The sequence below is a fragment of the Helianthus annuus genome, chromosome 9 (genome assembly GCF_002127325.2).
Source record: "Helianthus annuus cultivar XRQ/B chromosome 9, HanXRQr2.0-SUNRISE, whole genome shotgun sequence".
NCBI classification, from domain to species: domain Eukaryota; kingdom Viridiplantae; phylum Streptophyta; class Magnoliopsida; order Asterales; family Asteraceae; genus Helianthus; species Helianthus annuus.
This window is the reverse complement of record NC_035441.2, coordinates 142,447,462-142,467,601: the sequence shown is the minus strand read 5'-3', so window position 1 is coordinate 142,467,601 and position 20,140 is coordinate 142,447,462. Positions and strand designations below refer to the sequence as shown.

General features: G+C 39.5%; 2 protein-coding genes across 10 annotated transcripts; one reads left to right on the top strand and one right to left on the bottom strand.

The window, feature by feature from the left end:
* Nucleotides 1–1,279: 1,279 nt before the first annotated feature.
* On the bottom strand, nucleotides 1,280–2,797 carry LOC110876518 (SH3 domain-containing protein C23A1.17-like). The gene has a single exon (XM_022124688.1). The coding sequence runs from the start codon at nucleotides 2,795–2,797 to the stop codon at nucleotides 1,280–1,282; it is 1,518 nt and encodes a 505-aa protein (XP_021980380.1).
* Nucleotides 2,798–13,060: 10,263 nt separating this feature from the next.
* On the top strand, nucleotides 13,061–19,351 carry LOC110879016 (protein RMD5 homolog). Of its 9 annotated transcripts, none has more exons than XM_035977657.1 (3): nucleotides 13,061–13,150; nucleotides 15,471–15,842; nucleotides 18,030–19,351. In XM_035977657.1, exon 3 carries the CDS (start codon nucleotides 18,061–18,063, stop codon nucleotides 19,207–19,209), a length of 1,149 nt encoding a protein of 382 aa, XP_035833550.1. In that variant the 5' UTR covers nucleotides 13,061–13,150; nucleotides 15,471–15,842; nucleotides 18,030–18,060; the 3' UTR covers nucleotides 19,210–19,351. The 9 variants fall into 9 exon arrangements, with proteins under 9 accessions (XP_035833550.1, XP_021983117.1, XP_035833551.1 ...); XM_035977658.1 differs by having other exon boundaries at nucleotides 13,087–13,150; nucleotides 15,774–15,842; XM_022127423.2 differs by having other exon boundaries at nucleotides 13,116–13,150; nucleotides 15,769–15,842.
* Nucleotides 19,352–20,140: the final 789 nt, after the last annotated feature.

Sequence of the window (20,140 nt, the reverse complement as noted above, 5' to 3'; positions counted from 1 at the left end):
AGGGGCCCTGATCCTGATTCCGATGGTTATGAAAATTTTAGGGTTAGTGCAAAATTACTTGGGTGTCTCAATTAGGGTTTTCTTATTGACTAATTAGTGTCCTAATTATTGATTTTAGTGGCAGTTGTTACACTTCTTCAGTCAGTGAGATGCTCAAGTCGATGGCTTCAGTAATGGTTGCTGGTTTAGACGTTGTGACCATACTCATAATCTGAGGTGCTAACCCCCAGATGAAACGTTCCACGCGCTTGAATTCGGGCGTGACCATGTACGGCACTACATGGGACAAATCATGAAACCTTTGAACATACTCAGCGATTTTTGGACCTTCCATCCTTAAGTTTCAAAATTCGGTTTCCAATCTCTAGATCTCAGCTCTAGAGCAATACTTCTTGCGCATCAGCTCTTTCAGTTCAGCCCAAGTCATGGCGTACGATGCGGCCTCTCCTAAGGTTTGAACTTGGAGATTCCACCATGATAGGGCACCATCAGTAAAGAGCCCATTGATGTATGTAACTTGTTGTCCCGGCGCACATTTGCTCGTCCTTATTGTCGTCTCCGTCTTTTCAGTCCAACGGGTAAAAGCTACGGCACCTCCAGTGCCATCAAAGTTTTGCGGCTTGCAATCTAAGAATTGCTTGAAAGTACACCCTGTACAAGCAATGTCATTTACAGGAATTTATTAGCAGTCGCACATGAATCATCCAAACATAGTGTAATGTGTCTCCTATGACTGATCATTACCATTCGGAGGGGGGTTGTTGTTGTTGTTGTTCGAGACGTTCCCGCTTGTTTCTCCTTGAGAAGCAGCATATTGCGCAATAGCGGCAGCGATGATCCCTTGCAATTCTGCCTGAGTAGTCGGCATGCGTGCTTCGCGTCGTGGAGGCATTTTCTAGAGGATGTTTCATATTGGTCAGGTCAGAGCAAGTATAATAATTATACTTATACATAGTAATATTCATCATCCACATAACATCTCGTGTCATAATCATAAAACAAATAACTTTAACAAAGCATGTAATGAGAATACTGCGACTGAGCTTTCATATAATTAAAACCACAATACAATGTTTGTAAGTTTTCCCAAAAAGTATCGTACAACCCAAGAGACTAAGGGTCACAATGCCCTTGTCTGAACTATCTAAACAATACAACTGACAAAAACAAACATCCCGAGTCATGATGTCAAAAAGTGGTCTTCAAAAATGCTGTAAGTCTGGCTCGGTTGCTGTCTTCTCGTCAAAAATAGTCAATACCTGCAATAAATCAAAAGTGGCTATGCTGATGGCGGCGGAGGAGGTGGAAAGTGAGAGAAAAGCAATCGGCGCAAATGCACCAAGTCCTCCTCAAGGGCATAAGCGAAACGCAACACGTAAGCAACCTGTTGGTCAAGAGGAAGGAAACGAATATCTGAATCATGGGATGATGGAAAAAGAGTGTGAGGTGCTGTAGGCGAGGTCTGACAGGGGCATGGAGGATGTGGAGCTCTCCCTAACTCCTGGACATGTCGTCTCAGGGCGTCCTGCTGTAACTGTAGTGACGCAAGCGTGTCCTCTATAGAGTATCCGACATGAAACGGGTGATAAGGGTCGGATACTGGCATAACATGGGGTGATGACCATAGAAATGGCTCGCCCATCGGAGCTGAAACTGGATGAGTAGTGTGTGGGGTAAATGTAACCGGTAAAGTAGTATGGGGAAACTGAGACATGAAGGGTGCAGTAGATAACACGGGTGGAACAAAGCTATGATAAGGAATCTGTGGTATAAACTGGCTATCTCCTGACATAAATGGTGTGTGGCCGAATGGCTGTCTTGACGATCCCTCCCCAGGTCGTGGCGGAGGAATGTCCTGAAGGAAAGTAATCGGGAGATCGGTACGATGGGTATCAGATGTGGGTGGAGGAAACACCGGAATATCGAGTGGTGCAGTAACAGGTACGGTAGTGGGAGTGACTGGGACCACATACGGAGGGTAGTCATCCTCCTCGATCCACCCATTGCTGGTGTTAGCGTATCTCGGGTCAATGTGGGTAACAAACGGTGCCAGGTCATCAAAAATCGCCATGGGGTCAGGTATGGGTGCTACCTCTGGGATTTCAACAGCTGGTGGTGCAATGACGGGTGCATCAGTGACAGGAACAGGGTCATGGGCAAGAACGGGCTCTGGGCCGACAGGAGCAGGCTGATGATCAGCAGGCATAACAGGAATCTGATCATTTGGGAGAACAGGAGCCTCAGCAGGCTGCTCCTCGGGGGCCAACTCGTCCTCCATCTCCATCTCCTCATCATCGTCAATACGAGGAATGTAACCGAATCCCAACGGTGGGATAGAGGAAGCTACCGACTCAAAAGAACCTGAGGCGGACGAATCAGAATGAACCTCCATCTCAGGAAGCTCAACCATAGGAACAACGGGATCAACAACTGGGATAACAGCAAGCGGGACATCGTCCTCCATCGGGGCCCCGCCATCCTGGTCTTCCTCCGGGGGACCCTCGATGAGCAGATCGATGTCGTCATCGGGTAACGCGTCGAGAGGCTGTTCCTCGAAGGGAACTGCAGCAAATGGGAGAGGGGCAGGGATTGGAACAAGGGGTAGGTCCTCTCCTGGTGGGCCATCAGCTAGGGGTACGTCGTCTCCGAAGATCGGTAGGGCAAACGGTTGGAAATCGTCTTCATCAGTGCTCGTGGTGTCTGAGGTGTAAACTCCCGAGTCGGTGGCCACCTCGTCATCAGAGGTAAAGGCCATCGGGTCGCTCGCGTTGGATACTCCACTACCAGATGATGCCATGGTGTCTGTAACACAACCACAACATATGCACACAAATCAGGTAAGCATGTAAACAAATAGCAATGAAATCATGTATGCATCCTATTCTTCCCAGACTATCCCACCCAATCTCTAAGAGTGAATTCCCTAGTCTCTCAGACTAACTCCCTGGCCTCTAAGACCAACCTCCCAGTCTCTAAGACTCAAATTTTCCCCAGCCTCTAAGGCTAAACTTCCCCAATCTCTAAGATTGAACCCCTCAGTCTCTAAAACTGAAACCTCCCTCAGTCTCTAAGACTGATACAAAAATTTTGAAAAGTGTATTTTTGCCCTTTTTGTTTATAGAAAATATATGTGCCCTGGATCTGGACGTTTAGTGTATGCAAATGTAAAAATGTTTGAAAACATTTTCGTGAGAGCCCTAGTGATCATAGTCTAGACTCGAGAAGGAATCCTAGTTCGCTATGATCGAGGCTCTGATACCAAGCTGTCACACCCTGGCTTTTGCGGAAGCGTGGGTTTATTTGGTGTGACTTCTTAATACCATAGCAACAATCACAACAATGTTATATGATAAAAATACGTGATGATCATCCATTAAAATAGTTTAGAAATATGCATAACATCTTGTCTTAAAAACATCAACCACAAAATACATTACAAACCATGACTTGTTTAAAATGAGTTCATCGGACTCGACAAAAGACTGCCAACAACACGAGGATTTGAGACATGCAACCCGTCCAGGAAGGAGTTACACTTCCCAAACCTACGACTCTGGATGACATCCTTATTTAGTACGCAGCTAACATGCATCACTTGCCAGATCCAATTAATTCCCTGAAATACATGTAGTTTGAAAAGTCAACAAAAAGTTGAGCGAGTTCATGTATAAGTCTGTGAGTATAAGCCTTTAAGATATGTCTTGTATGTATAAAAGTCCCTGGTATGTAGCAATAAGGAAAAACTGATCACTATTGGGTTGCAAAGCCAATAGTATGTGTGAAACTGGTGCAGGAAGACTCAAACCTAGCAAATTTGTCTCCGGTATGAAGACATAGTCACCACTATGGGCCGCCCTGGCCTCATGGGTGTGGGCTCGCTACACCCAAATAGATCTATCACTCATGTCCCGTGGTCCGACAGTGAGGATTAATGGCCTTAAGTGTCATGCCCACCACTCACTTGATCGCGTAGTAAAAACCCTCCTTAAGCTAACCATACCATGTATAAATGTCTGAAATAAATTGTAACATGTATTCCACCCCCGAAGTATAAAATGGAAAACAGTAAAAGAAAAGGGGGTCATGAACTCACAGTAGTGCGTCTTGACTCGAATCTCAACTCTGTCCGCTACACGACAACCTACAACGTACTAATGTCTATTAGACGAACGGGCCGTGCCTTGGCTTAGAGTTTAGTGTTTTGAATTGCGTTACTTTGGTATTATTTTGTTAAAATAATAATAATTATTTTACTTAACTATCTTCCTTAGAAAAATAGTTAGGCAACTATTTCGTATCTATATTTCTCGAATATTTTTACTAAGTGTTCGGATTTTCGGAAAATTTCGCCATAGCCTCCTTTGTAAATGGAGGTGTCCATGCTTAATAGCATATCATTTTCTTTTACGTATATCCCATAGTTCATTTCCAATAATCAAACCGACATTTAGACATACAAAGCATTACTTACTTTATTTCAGCTTAACCAATCAAAACTAGACTGTTTTCGAGGATTTTTATAAAGAAGTTAACCTTTTCCAAAAATTCCCAAATTTTTACAGAATAACTCATACGATCCAAATTTTATTTTGTAAAAATATCAGGGTCCAGTTCGTTACCAATGTTTTATAGTTCGTTACCAATGTTTTATAGAAAATCATTTACCCGACTGCAATCAGATTTGTTACTTTCTAATTGCAGTTTACGGAATAATTCACTAAAAATTAACCGTAAGTCCGATTGACAAAATTCCAGTTGGAGGATCACCGTGACAACGGTGACCATCTACTGTAAAAATTCCATGAGTTGATTCTACTCAGGTTTCAAGTTATGACTCCGAATACAACACACTTTTTCTGCAGTAAAAACACAGCTTAAGCTGCTGTCCAAAAACAGTCTTTTAAAAATAGTAAACGACCTCAAAAAATTACGATTCCAGTGCCATTTGTTTGGTTATTCCAAAATGCATATTTTAGGCTTCAGAAAATCAGTTTTTCCATTTAAAACGGTCCAGTTACAGCCTGTTGAAGTTGGCTAGAAATACCAATCAGCATGCTGTTTACAATGTAAAAGTTACAAAAAACGCATCAACAAGGGTCCTAACCATGGTTTATAGATGATTTAATGATCAAACTTCATGCATGCCTTAACCAACCCTAATCCAACCTGATTTCAACTTCATACAACCTTTTTATGTAGGGTTTTTATGTAAAGTTCTATGTTCATCTTTTTAGTGTTCTATTTCTTGTGATTTGAACAAATAACGTCATACATTACATTTTGACTAAAAATAAGGTGCAACAAGGTGTAGAGACTTACTACTAGCACAAGGCTAGGGTAGAAATCTAGTGAAGATGATGGTGATAAAAGTATGGTGAAAAGATTAGATCAAAGCTTCCTTGAAGTTCCTTCAATCTTGAAACTTCCTTGAATCTTCTTGAAGCTTGAATGGACTTGAGTATGATGAAGATGAAGATGATTAAGTGGTGGTGATGGTTAATTCGGTTAGGGGGAGCCGAATGGGGGAGAGAGGGTGAGGTTGGAGTGTGGCTTTTCAAGTGGTGATGAGAAATCTTGGAAATCATGAGCCACCCTACCATATGGTCATCATTAGTAAACTTTTGGCCAATCAAGGATCAAGAGAATAACAAATAAATCTAAACAAAATATTTTAGTAATCATTGGGCTGAAATTCGGTTGGGGGGGGGGTAAATTGTAAAATTTTGGTAGCTAGTGGGTAGATAATTAGAAGGTTACGGGTATTTTCTAGAATAGTGGGTGTATGCCATGTTTCTATAGTGTGTGGGGATTTTTGTGACCATGATTATTTAGAAATAATAAAATAATGTTTCTAACAAAATTTTGGTGTCCCGGGTAATGTCTGGTTGTTCGGTTAAGTATCGTTCCGTTAAAGCGTTTAATTGTACCGCATAGTGTCTTTTATGCATCTTTTTGTAACGAATTTTAATTCCAACACTTAGGAAAGCGTTCAGGACCATTTAGTTAATTCTCTGTATAACACGAGTGTGTTAAAAGCTGAATTGTTACTGAAATTGCAGAATTCTGTACTAAAAATGAGTTTTAGGCACTTTCCGGCACTCAAACTATCACCTAGTGACACAGTCTTATGGTCCTCACTTCCCTACACTCCGTACTGGTGTAGTACTTTATCCCTGGCTCAGACTGGCCTCAATATAGTGTCTATCAATGTGCTGGCATTGTCAGCTTGTGTCTGAGTTATCCGCTCACTGTGCTAGCTGTGCTTTGTGCATCAGGTTTGTCACTAAGAGTCTGTATGGATAAATGGAGTGACTGTATGTAAAGGATGCACATGTATGTATGTAACATGAATCAGTAAGCAATTTAAAGTGTCAGATGTAATCAAGCACAGTCATTAAGCACATAATTAGAGTTAATTAATTTGTACAGTACCTATAATTATGTGGGTTGTCACAATAACTCTGTTATAGAAATCAAAGATATGCTGCAACAGTTGTTACAAGCTCAAAAGGCACCACCCACTGCTGCAACATCAACAACATCTACTCCATCCTCTGCTGAGCTTTGGAGTTTATTTCAACCTATGCTTCATCGGCAAAGACAATATGCTGATCAACAACATGAAGTTCAAATTCAGAAGATCAGAAATTTGATGGAAGCTAGGTTCAAGGATACACAGGCAGATATTAAGGCAATCAAGGCCCATTTATTACAAACCACTGGCACTGCTCCTCCTACCATTATCTTTGTTGACAATCCTTCTAATGATGCCAAAAAGGTGGAGAAAATTAAGAAGAAGAAGGGATATGAAGATGGTCTATACATTGAACAAGATGCAAAATCTAAGCTGGTTGTTGAAATCCCTAAGCCAGATGGTTCTGAAAAGATTGATGAGTCTTAAAATGCCCTAGATACAGCAAAAGCAGGCATAAAAGAGACTATGGAGATAAAAGGGGCTAAAGGGTTTGAGCAGGAGAAGAAAGTTTTAATGGAGATGGAAGAACAGGGTACTTCTGAGCCCAAGGATGAGCAGGAAAATCCTAAGCCAAAAAGAAGACAACCTACTAGAAAGGTAAGGCAACCCAAAATCACACATCCCAAATCCACAAAACACACTCCTCTACCTCCCAAAAGCTCCTCTCATCAAACCTCCAAACCAACAGATGTTACCCCAACAACTGCCATCACTACCACAACCACTCTCACTCAATCCACTGATCCACCAAAAACATCCTCACCACCACCAACACCACCTGCCAAAAAGCAGAAGACAGTGGTTGACACATCAACTGTTGTAATGACAACAGTGGTTGAAACACCAGTTGATTCAACAACTGTTAGTCAGACACCTACCACTCCAATCACCACCACTCAATCCACAAAAACACCACCAACCTCTCCTAAGCACAAAAGGAGAAGGGTAACCAATGTTGTACTGGAAGATGACCCTTCACCAACTCAAACATCCACACAACCACTGTCCCTTGTCACTATCCCAAACCCTGTTCCATTATCATCAGGTCAAGTTCTGAACACAAACACTGCTATTGTTCTAGTGGGATTACAATACACATTGGATCTTTCAGCAGTCAAAGAGGAGATAAAGTCTTTTTACTCTGAAGATGACCCTGCTCAGACACTTAGGGTAGAACAATAGGAATCAACAAAGTCTCAAGACACTGCTCAAGTTGTCATCACCAGGCCACAATCTCCAACTCATCAACAATAAAGACTCTCCCAAGAAACCCATTGGATTCAAAAATACTAAAGTGGAAATCTGACAAACAGACCCACGTATTGACTCTGCTCAAATCTAATGGTGAGGTGAAGCATATATCAAGGGAACAAGCACTTGGCCTGGGTGTTGAAGATCTACATAATCTACTTGAGCTTCCACTGTGCAGGGATGAGGATGACACCAGTTCCATGGACTTTGAATTACAATTCAAAGGACAAGTCAGGGAATATTTGATGAGGCAATAAAAATCCAAAATAATGAAGGGTTTTGGCATCATCTGTTCCAGGGGGAGATTGTTGGGATTGAACCCTACAAAGGAACAGTTGATTAAAGCCAAAACTGGATCAGATCAATGGATTCAGAATAAGCAGATGTTTGCATCAATCTTTCCCCTTGGAAGTGGCCCTAACATCTGATGACCTCCATCCACTGTTCGTCTACAACAACTGCTGATCTTCAACAACTGTTAAAAACTATTAAAGACTGTTGAAGGCTAAGCACTGATGCTCAATCTACTGTCATGGTTCAAGTACTGCTGAAGACAGATGCACTGCTGGGAGTATAACAGTGGAATGAGAAGCAGTAGTTTAGTTTACTTCTTTGTATTGTATTGTAATCAGTGGTTAGATAACAGTGCTTGTATAGATCAGTGGTTGTAAGTTGTTAGGAGGTTAGATGTCACTTTCATGGTGATGTCAGCAAAGATGCTTCAGTGGTTTGTTCGGTACTATAAATAGACCAGTACCCTGTACTGTTCTATTAGCTCTTTTTTCATAAGTCATTCTGTATGAACAAACCATCTGTGAGCTTAGGCTGAGGGGGAGATTGTATTGCATGCATGCAAGTGTAATTGAATCATTGTAATAAATATAATCATTCGATTTCATGACAAACATGTGTGTTGAAAGCAATTCTTCCATTTGATTGTGTGTTGAAAGTTTGTTTCCATTCTAATTCCGCTGCACTTATACTCGTTCATATTCATAATTATCAAACAAAAACACAATCATAAGAAACTCAGATCCTAACAGAAAGGAACAACATGATGATCAAATTCTGCATTCCAATTCCATCCGGATTCTATTATTCTATTTCATTATGTGAAACAAACACTATCTTAGTATATAACAAAAATCCACCAAACTTCTGATACGAGTAATTCATTCATCACACATGAATTAAAAAAGATTAAGCGATGGTAAGGGACCAGGCTTATTTATATTGCACATAAACCATTTTTTAACGTGTAACTTAAAAGTCTTAAACCTAAGTTGAACAAAAAAAACAACGAAACGATGATAAATGACACAAGATACAATTTTCGAAAGTGTAAGGTGATGCTTGTTTTTTCAGAGGTAAAATGTCTGCAGTCTGCGGACCACATCTGCAGACATCTGTAGCAGAAGAGGTGGACCAAACCTCTGCAGTCTGCAAGAATAAGACTGTTTGTTTTTTAACTTCTGCAAACTGCTGAAATAACACCAAACAACATAACATGCATCATTAACTGAAAAAAATTAACATAGAAAAACAACACTAATCAGTTACCTTTAATCCCCAATGAAGTTTGACCAGAGCCAACAGCTGTGAGGGCATGTTTAATCTAAACAAGCTTTCCAGAAGGAGTGCATATAACAGGTAACACAGTAACATCAGATTAGCTTTCCTACATATATGTGACCACAATACAAACACATTTTACAATATTTCAATCAAACCATAACAGTAACAATGCAAATCATTAGCATATAAATTCAATCATACCTGAGAGTAGTAAGCGTGAACGAGTACTGACTATCTTCCATATCTGCAGATTAAAACGCGTGATTATAATTATAATTAATAAATCAATCTTACAAACAATCTAATAGCCTAAATTTGTAACACCCCCGTGTTTTGAAAGTCAAGATTGAAGTCAAAGGAAGAAAAGATTGCTAATTGCGATCTGTCACTCCTTGCTCAATTCCTGTTTTGACTTCTTTAACTTATAGATAGTCTTTTTATGCTTTAACGTTAGTTGTATATGTGGAGTACTTGTTAATAATCGAGGTTTTATCGTTATTTATCGATGTTTATCGCTTATTTTATCGCTTTATTGCTTATCGCAACCGCACTCGCAACTCGAATTACGCGTTATGGATATTGTTGTACGTGTGTGTGCCTTTTATGTGTTACTTGTGTATGTTTATTTATGTTATGATGTGGTGTTTAATCGAAACGCAATCGAAACTCAATCGCAATCGAATCGCAAACGCTAAACGCAAGTTATTTAGGATGATTGTATGTTAAATATAGTAGTTGGGATTAAAAGTAATTTGAATAGGAAACTTTATTGCATTGCAACGCTCGACACACGAATCGAAACTGCAAAACTCGTCACGCAAATCACTCCAATCGAGTGGCCAGCCGACCGAGCTGCCACCCGATCGGGCTGCCGCTCGATCGAGCTGTCACCCGATCGGGCAACCACTCGATCGACCAGCCACCTTACCCTCTTTCCTTTTATGGAAACCCTATAAATACCCCTGTCAACATCACAAACTTACCTTTTCTGCACCTCTCGGCCGACCAGCGCTCCAACCTCACCTTTTCTTCGATTTCTCGCGATTCCAGTAAGATCTCAACCTAAATCTTGTACTTTCTTGATCCACACACACTCCTACACTTTTCTATCTTTTGAATCTTAATTTTTAATCGTGAAATCACTAGATTTGAGGTGTTCTGGGATGATGTCATCATGGTGTTCTTATGAACTTCATGTTTTGGCTTCAATCCTTCGAGAACAACTTAGATCTAATCGATTTCCACATAAACAAACAAGGATCTTGGATATATCTGAACATCTTCATGGTGAAAAAGGATTGGAAGATGGTTTCTAACTTTCTTTCAACTCTTTTACACTCAATGCACTCAAAACCGATGAAATCGGATCTCATTCTGACCTTTACTCGTTCTTAGTGTTGTGTTGGTTCAAGATCTGGATTCTATCCACGAGACCACCGATTTCGAGTTAACCAAGAACAATCGTCTTGAACTGGTTAACTGGTTGAACTTGGGTGATTCCTGTTCGATCGGGTCAGTCGATCGGGTCACTGGGGTCAAGATGGGGTTCTGTTGATTAGCACGTTGTCACCGTCTCGAGAAAACGCAAACTATCAAAAAAACCAAGGAAGAAGACGATCAGGTTGACCAGGACGGATTTTCGTCCGATCGGATTGCCACCCGCTCGGGTTGCCACCCGATCGGCTTGTACCTTGGTCCCACACTTAGCTTTCATTTCAATCTTCAAGAGATTTGAACATCGAACGGACTGCCGCCCGACCAGGTTGCCACCCTCCGACCGACCCTCCGACCCTGTGATGTTTTGAACTCAACACTTAAACCATTTTCAACATGTTCAATACAAACGGATTGCCACCCGATCGGACTACAATCCGATCGAGTGACAAACTGCTGTGAACTTGTTCTCACTAAAGTGTCCAACCAATTGGATTGTCGCCCGATCGAACGACCTTAAAGGTAGAGATACTTCTATGTTTTCAAAATGCTACAACGAAAACTTTAAAAGACAAGCCATCATACACAAACACATCCTTCCTAAACGAAGTAACAATCCACTCGAAAGGTCACCCGATCGGATGACCATCCGAGCGGATTGTCACCCGATCGCCCGGCTACCGATCGGATTGCCATCCGATCGGATTACCGTCCGATCCACTGACACTTTACACCGTTTTACGCGCCGCTTATCGTTATGCTATCGTTCTGATCAGGCTAATCTCACTCTAGCGCTCCTTTCAATCCATCATCGTTGTGAGTATACTCGTTCCCTTTTTGCTTTACGCACTTTTGGGTGTTACATACGTTACCTATTCTAAATCACATCGAACACACTATGCAATACTTTAACGCTAACTGTTACTGCATATTGTACGTGACTTAATGAATGTTTGTTTGTTATGTTTACACATGAATGCTGTCTACCTGCCTTAGCAACGATAGTACTATTAGCTTGGACTCAACACCTTTTCACTCAGGGGTTGCTAAGGACAATTTGTTACATGGCTCACAATGGTGAGTGTGTATTACGAACTGTCTTGGGCAGTCAACCCGCAGTCATCGGTATCGATAGGTTCATGTCGATAACTAACATGCCTCATTTTACACTGTGTACGTGCTGGTTATGCATAAACGATTTCGAATTCTATTATATCTATTAAACTTGTATGCTCACCTTTACACTATGTGTATTGACTTTTACTTTAACGTATGTGGCAGGTGCTTAAGATAATTATATGCTTGGCTTGCTATGAAATCGAGGCTAGGAAAGGTTTAGAAACGAATAAACGAATTGTCTGTATTTAAAATCTGAGTTGTCGGAACAGAACAATTTGACTAGATTTTGTCTGTAATAATTATGTTATCTTTTATGTCATGGTATGGACGTGATGCTTTAAATAATTGGTAATGATAGTTGTTATGGAAACTTCTGGACAATCTGTTTCGCTCAGTGCCGCGGCCCGATGATTCCGCCATCGGTTGGGGTGTGACAAAATTAAACCCTAATTTCACAGTCATGTCTCTACGAACCCTAATTTCAAAAATCATGCATCCAGTAACCGTAATTGTAAGTTATTAAACAATGATTGTGTATAATGAATTGTATAGATTACGACAAACACTAAACATAACGAAAAGGATGGCTACTCAAATTGGATCTGAAATAGGGTTGACAAATGATTGATGGTGTGGCATGTGTAGATCGTTGAATGTGCGTATGAAGTTTACGTACCTGTGGATGTAATCAACCAGCGAGATGTTAAGAAAAATGTTCAGTGGAGAACTGGAGACCGTGGATGATTTATGAAGGGAGTAGGAGGAGAGTGGAGAACTGTTATGGGGGAAGAAGACGGTGGCGGTGGGAGGAGGAGAGTGGTGGAGGAATGGGGTGAAGAAGAGGTGCTAGGTTTGAAGAGTTTAGAAGTGGGAGGTCTACATCTGTTTGGGGAAGAGGAAGCGCAGACATTTTTAATTGAAATCTCTTCTAAAAAATAAACAATCTGCAAAACAAAATGTCTGTGCGTGGTGTGCGCCGCACAGACAAAAAAAGTTAGGAAGCTTTTCTTAGAAAAAACAAACAGGACCTAACTCATGTAATAAATATGGTAGGCGGTTACGATACATGGCCACAAAACAGGGCCCTTTTCATTTTGTGGTACGCCCTAACCCATCGGTCCATGATTGGCTTCCTTCTCGTTGCTTGCAACCACGTGACCACTTAAACAATTATCATTTCCATTTCCAAAACAAACAAACAAATTCATTCATTCATATTCACACCCCTATCTATCTCACAAAACAAAACGTCTCTTCTTCACTTTCCCAATTTCACACGCAAATCCCAATCTCCCGGTAACAATTTTTCAATCAACCTTCTCTGCATCTTTCTATGTAAGAACAAATGTCTTGCGATCCGTAACCGCTTACCAGCAACAACAATATTCATTCCTTACGGTTCGTAAGCCCTAAAGGATTACGGTCCGTAAGAGTCACTTAGAGGCCAGTAAAATGGCATGTTGGCATAAATGGTCCCTTCACAACATTCTTCCGCAATTTTTACACATTTGGTCCCTCTCGCCAAACAACGTGGCATAATTGAGAGTTAATCGGACATGTGTCATCATATAATTCGACACAATTTTCCGATGTGTTACATCCTTACCCACTTAAAAGAAATCTCGACCTCGAGATTTTATTCAAAAAGATGAGGATACTTTTGTCGCATATTTGACTCAACATATAAAATAATCATATGTTCTGATTTTATTAAGTATTGAAATGAAATGATTTTTATTAAGTTATTTAAAAACCTATCTATTTACTACATACATATAACAACATGGTAAATTTGTTATTATAATTTATTGCGATAACTATTATTTTGCAAATTATACATTTAGTTGATATAGGTGATTTGTACAAAAGCTCCCATATATTAGGACTCAATTTTGTAGAAGTTGGTATTCGGTTTGTTTAGATTATTTATCTTATCGTGTTTTGGATTTAATCTTTCTCTCGTATGGTATTATCAAGGATAGTAAAAATGAAAACTGTGAGTAGATCTTACTTTTTTTTTTCTTTTTGTCACTTTAACTTTTTGAGGTGTATCATGTGTCACGTGTTCATAAGTGTTTCATATTATTTTCCTAGCATGCAAACTTAAATGTCATATGTATTCATGATTGATATCGCATTGTTTCGCTATCTGTTTCACATACATGTATTACGTATTTACTGTTTTGTGTCTCGGTTTCGCTGTTTCGCGTAGATCCACCACCGGTTGACCGGTTCTCCCACGGCCATGGGACGAACTCGGTATCACCACAATGTTTCGCAGTTTCACTTTTCGCCTCTCGGGGCATGAATCGCATCATTTGTTTCACTGATCATGTTTCATTATGCCTTGTCACTTGTTGATGTGGATTGATTGATGAATTATTTATTGATGTCATTATTACATTTAATATTGCATGTTACATAATTTTTATTAAATAAAATCAACTAATCTTTTAAGGTTAAATAAAAACAAATAAAGATCTACTCGCCAACTTTTGTTGACCCAAAAACCATTTTTACACATGATACAAGTGAACAGGTACGAATAGAAGATTGAAAATAAGATGGGCCTTAGTTAACAAGAAATGAATTAGTGTAGTTTATTTGTTATGAACAAATGTCTTGTGTTTGTAATTGTGTATTTGAATTATTTGTTTTGTGAAACATTTGTTATGAATTAATGATTATTTAAAACAAGCAATGGCAAGTCATAAGCTCTTTGGATAAACCCATTCATGCCCCGATCACCTATTCCGCCGCGGGTCGGGGTGTGACAGTCTTAGTATATAACAAAAATCCACCAAACTTCCGATACGAGTAATTCATTCATCACACATGAATTAAAGAAGATTAAGCGATGGTAGGGGACCGGGCTTATTTATATTGCACATAAACCATTTTTTAACGTGTAACTTAAAAGTCTTAAACCTAAGTTGAACCAAAACAACAACGAAACGATGATAAATGACACAAGATACAATTTTCGAAAGTGTAACCCATGTAATAAATACGGTAGGCGGTTACGATACATGGCCACAAAACAGGGCCCTTTTTATTTTGTGGTACGCCCTAACCCATTGGTCCATGATTGGCTTCCTTCTCGTTGCTTGCAACCACGTGACCACCTCAACAAATATCATTTCCATTTCCAAAACAAACAAACAAATTCATTCATATTCACACCCCTCCCAATCTATCTCACAAAACAAAAAGTCTCTTCTTCACTTCCCCAATTTCACACGCAAATCCCAATCTCCCGGTAACAATTTTTCAATCAACCTTCTCTGCATCTTTCTATGTATTTGCCATATTTATTTTCATAATTTTCTTTAGTACGATTGATTCCTGTCATTTCTCGATCTAGTTTTTTTGTTTTTTCTTATGGATTTACTGTTGAATTTGTGAATATACTGAAAATCGATTAGAGATCAGAAAGTTTGACTGGATATTATTGGATAAACTGTTGTTAGACGGAATTGATAGGGTTTGACATACACGCTAGGGATGTTAGTTTACTTGTGCTTGGGGTTTATTGTTTGTTAATAGAGTGTTCCCGTCACTCAAATTATATGGTTGAACAAATGTTTGTTGACTTTTTATTGTTTGTGGTGTTTAGGATGATTGCCTGCCTTATGATGTAGCATTTTTTCTTCATCTTAAGAGGAACATGGTCCAGATATGGTTTAGTGAATACTTACTGAATAGTATTTATGCTTCTGAAAACATTCATAATTCTAAATCTGTTTTCGTTTGTCGGTATCACGGTTAATGATACGTCTGATGCGAGTTTTTTGGGATCATGTGTGCATTATTGGTTATCATCTTAGTATCCGGCAGTTATAAGGGTGGGAGATTGCAAGTTTTTAACGGTCTTACCTTATTTATATCTTGACTAAAACCTTGACACACATCAGATCAGATCAGATCAGATCATTCAAGACTGACTCTAGCGCATAATTACCTTCAAGAATCAGATCAGGACCATCAGGTAATCATATTTGTCTTCAAAAAGTGATTTACCTTGTTTGGTTGGTTATAGAGTAGAGAATGAGGCATTTTAAGTTGGTAAAGTTTGAATTTGTCGAGGGCTCGAGGCACTTGTTTTTCCTCTTATAAGTCGTTCTTAGTCAGTTGGTACGTAGTAAAAGGCTTTAGCCTTGTTTTGTGGGGAACAGATAATTTGCATGTAGATCATCTCATGAGAAGCATTATTACAGGAAATTATTTGAGTGTTTAACTAAAATAGATCCATTAACAATTAAGTAGCGTCATGTTCGAATTGTTCGACAGATGAATTAAAAATAGGTTATGTTATGGGCAACAATTACACAAAAGACGGTTGGTTGGTTGACCCTTGGTTTTTGAAAAGGGCGAGGCGCACAAAAGCTATAGGGTCTAAAACCGAGGCGCCAAGCGCAAAAGTGCACTAGTGGCTTTTTGTACGCGAGTCACAATTTCTTAGATATAGTTTTTACATATATACTATAGGTTTCTCGCATCATTCACCTAATATATAGACACAAATAAGCTTTATATATGTTTTAATATATAAGTTACCTACATGTCTGTTGTACAACATCCTGTTGCACAAAAATATGTCATGTACATGAGGCTCACGCCTCAAGGTCGCCTGCACATCCTGTAAATCTCGCACCCTGTAGGCTTAAGCGATGACCCCTGCACCTGAGGTCACTTTGCGCCTCAGCCACTCTTTTTTAAACCAAGGTACTTCAGAATCAGTAGCATAAGTTGACCAACAATCATGAACAAGTTAAGTCGACTAAAACTTCGCCATTACTCGTTAGGCTAAAGTGACCCAACAATCATGAACATGAAAAACCTAAATAAACACAATACACCTAAATTTAGGGATGTTCAATGAATCGAATTTCGAATATTCGAATTTTGGAAAATCTTGATCTTGGATTTGTATTTGTTTCGATTCGAATTTAACCAAAAATGAATGTATTTTATATTCAAAGCTCCTGTAAACCTGAAATATTTTTAACATAAAAAACATCCAAAATGTTACCTGAAGATTATTCAACTACCAAAAGTCCAAAATGATTAATTCTAAGCTTCACGGCCATCCGAACACTATCTACACATCCACTGTGATCCAACCTTATATATGTGTGTGTGTATAATAAAAAATAAAACAATATATATAATTTGGAGTAAGCTGCTGTTTTCGTCTCTTGGGTTTTGTCCAGTTTGCTGTTTTGATCATTTTTTGAAAAACTTGCCAAAACACACTGTATTTTGAAAATCTTGCCACTTCAATCTGTTAGGCTTGAAAGTTTTCTGGGCCTTGGGCTTGTGTCAATCAAGAATAAAGACAACCGGTTATGTTTAATAGCTAGCTGACCAGGTAATTAACCCTAACTAGTCTTATATATATCCATGATGTAATTGTATTCTTTTAGCGCCTAATAAAAGATAAACCCTAGTTGCAACCCGTCACTTAGACTGAACCACGTAAATCATCGTGTCTTCTTTAATTGTTTCGTGTGCGTTTGTGTTAGTAATTCCGCTGCGTGTTGCTTTGTTTGATGCCTAACGAGAATCCAACTTCTCTGTCAACTCAAAGGACAATTTAGTTTCTTTCTGTTAGGTACAAGATATTGATGCAGAATGTGCAGGTCATAAAAACATAATATATACTATTAATTCATATATACATATATCTCCGGCCGTTAACCATCACCATCATCGCCGCCCGTCAACCATCACCACCACCACCTCCTCCGGCCACAAAACCAGTCACCCCTCCCACTGTCTTGGTCCCTCCCCCCCTGTTAAGACAGCAAACTGGACCAAACCCAGGGACGAAAACAACATACTACTCTGTAATCTGGTTTTTTGAATCCGATTCGAATACTAAACACCGTAACACCTAATGTTTTGTCATCTGTCAAAAGCAATCTTGGAGGTTAGTTGCTAAGCTCTCGAGCTCTTGATTCTTTACTGTGATTTGGCTAGCTATTGATCATATAAAAGAAACTGGATTCCGTTTCCTCTTTATTTTTGATGTGTGTGTGGGCCCTCGCATGTTTTTGCAGTTATTATTACATAAGCTTTTTGTTGACGAGACCCAAGTATATTTTCACTTTTTCTGTTCTGCTGGCCTTAAGCAATTTCTTGATTCTTATGTTCTATATCTTGGAGTTGACAGAACAAAGCAAGAAGTGCCAGAAATTCCGAATATGGAGCTAAATACCATCAAAGATGCATTTGATCGTGTCACAAAAAAGCAGAAAGTGTCGTCGTCTAAATCTCAAGAGACCGTTGAACACGTCACCCAAGAAATCGAGCAGGCATTATCCAGAATCCAGTCAGGAACATCTCAACCTGACTGCAACTCAATCCTCGGTGAACTAAAGACAAAGTTAAAGGAGATGGTCCCACTCGGTCAACTAGAAGCCACCCAAAAGGAACTAAATCTTGCTATGACCAAATACACTAAGCTTCTCGAGAAACAATTCAATCCCGATATATCAAAGTCTTACCGGAACGTTGACTTTGACTTTCACACAGTCAACCAGATAGTCGCCAGTCACTTGTACCGTGAAGGCATGTTCGATGTCGGCGATTGCTTTGTGAAGGAATCCCATGAAGAGCCCGTGATCGATAAGAAAACTCACTTTATGGAAATGTATCAAATACTCGAGTCGATGAAATCTCGAGACCTGGGTCCCGCGTTAAAGTGGGCCACCGCTAACCATGAGAAACTCCAACAAAACGGGTCGGATATCGAACTCAAACTCCATCGTTTACAGTTCATGGAGATTCTTAAACTTGGTCATAGAGACGAAGCTCTTAAATACATGAGAACTTATATCTCCCCGTTTTCTAACCATTTCTCAGAAATCCAGAAGCTAATGGCGTGTCTTCTATGGGCCGGAAAGCTAGAGTCGTCTCCTTATACCGAGCTTCTATCACCGACCCATTGGGCCAAGCTGGCCCACGAACTAGCCCAACAATTCTGCAATCTTTTGGGTGAGTCTTACCAAAGCCCGTTAAGCGTAACGGTTGCAGCTGGAGTTGAAGCGTTACCAACTCTTATAAAACTAGCAAATGTGATGACGGGAAAGAAACAAGAATGGCTGTCGATGAAGCAGTTACCTGTTCCTGTGGATTTGGATCAGGAGTTTCAGTTTCACTCGATATTTGTGTGCCCGGTGAGCCGTGATCAGGCTAGTGAAGAAAACCCACCAATGCTGATGTCATGCGGGCACGTGCTTTGCAAACAGTCGATAACTAAGTTGTCGAAAAACAATAGCACAAGGCCTTTTAAGTGTCCATACTGCCCTACAGAGGTAGAAGTGGGTCAGTGCAGGCAGTTGCACTTTTAATATGCATTATTATTATTATGTGTTGTATGTTTTTATAAACAAACTCTGTTTATCTTTTTTACTATGCATAATTCTTTAAAAAGTAGTGTGTAAATGGTTTCAAGACTTTTCCATTATAAAAAGGTTGCCACTTGCCCCTCTCTCTCTCTCTCTCTCTCTGTATAATTTAAAGGAAAAGTGTGTTGATTAGTTGATTATTGTTTTTTTTTTTCATCTTTTTTTTTTCTCCTAGTTCCAATTTCCTAAGTTTTACCTTTTAAACCTTTCTTCTCTTTTTCCAAAAGTTTCTGACTGGAAAGTCAAAATTTAATAGTTTTAGTTTTGTTGTACGTCAAAACTAAGTCGGTTTTTTCACTTGCCTAATATTAAAAACAGAAATGTTTTTATAACCTAGTAAAGTACACTAATGGTTCCTATCAAAATGGTTCTCATAGGTTGAAAAGTCAAATACGACACGGACCCGAAAATTTGACATGTACCCAAACATGACATGAATATTTGTGGGTTGATAAGAAAAATACAACTGTATATCAAATTACATTTAAGTCATATAATGTGGTGTCAGTATATCAATCTTTGAAGTTTTGCATAATAATAGGCAACAATTTTAAGTCATAATATAAAAACATATTTTCAAAAAAATAAATAGAAAAATGAATGGGTTAGACAGATCAATTTGAAACCAACTTGTTTACTGATAAACCAAAACCTACAAGTTTCGCTTTAAGTTTGTGTTGTGTCATAAATTCACACTCAACGATGCTTCTCCACTCAACTTTCACTAACCACTTCTTCTCTATCGTACTTTCCTCTCCCTCGCAGGCTACATCCATGTCCTCTCTCTCAGTCTATGTCTATCTCTTCTTGCGCCGTCTAGATCTACCAAACTGAGACCAATGACACCGGTGGTTCACGGTTCATAGTGAGAGAG

Bases quoted from the DNA above. Each gene is read 5' to 3' on its own strand.
- LOC110876518 (XM_022124688.1), bottom strand. From the start codon at position 2,797: ATGGCATCATCTGGTAGTGGAGTATCCAACGCGAGCGACCCGATGGCC.
- LOC110879016 (XM_035977657.1), top strand. From the start codon at position 18,061: ATGGAGCTAAATACCATCAAAGATGCATTTGATCGTGTCACAAAAAAG.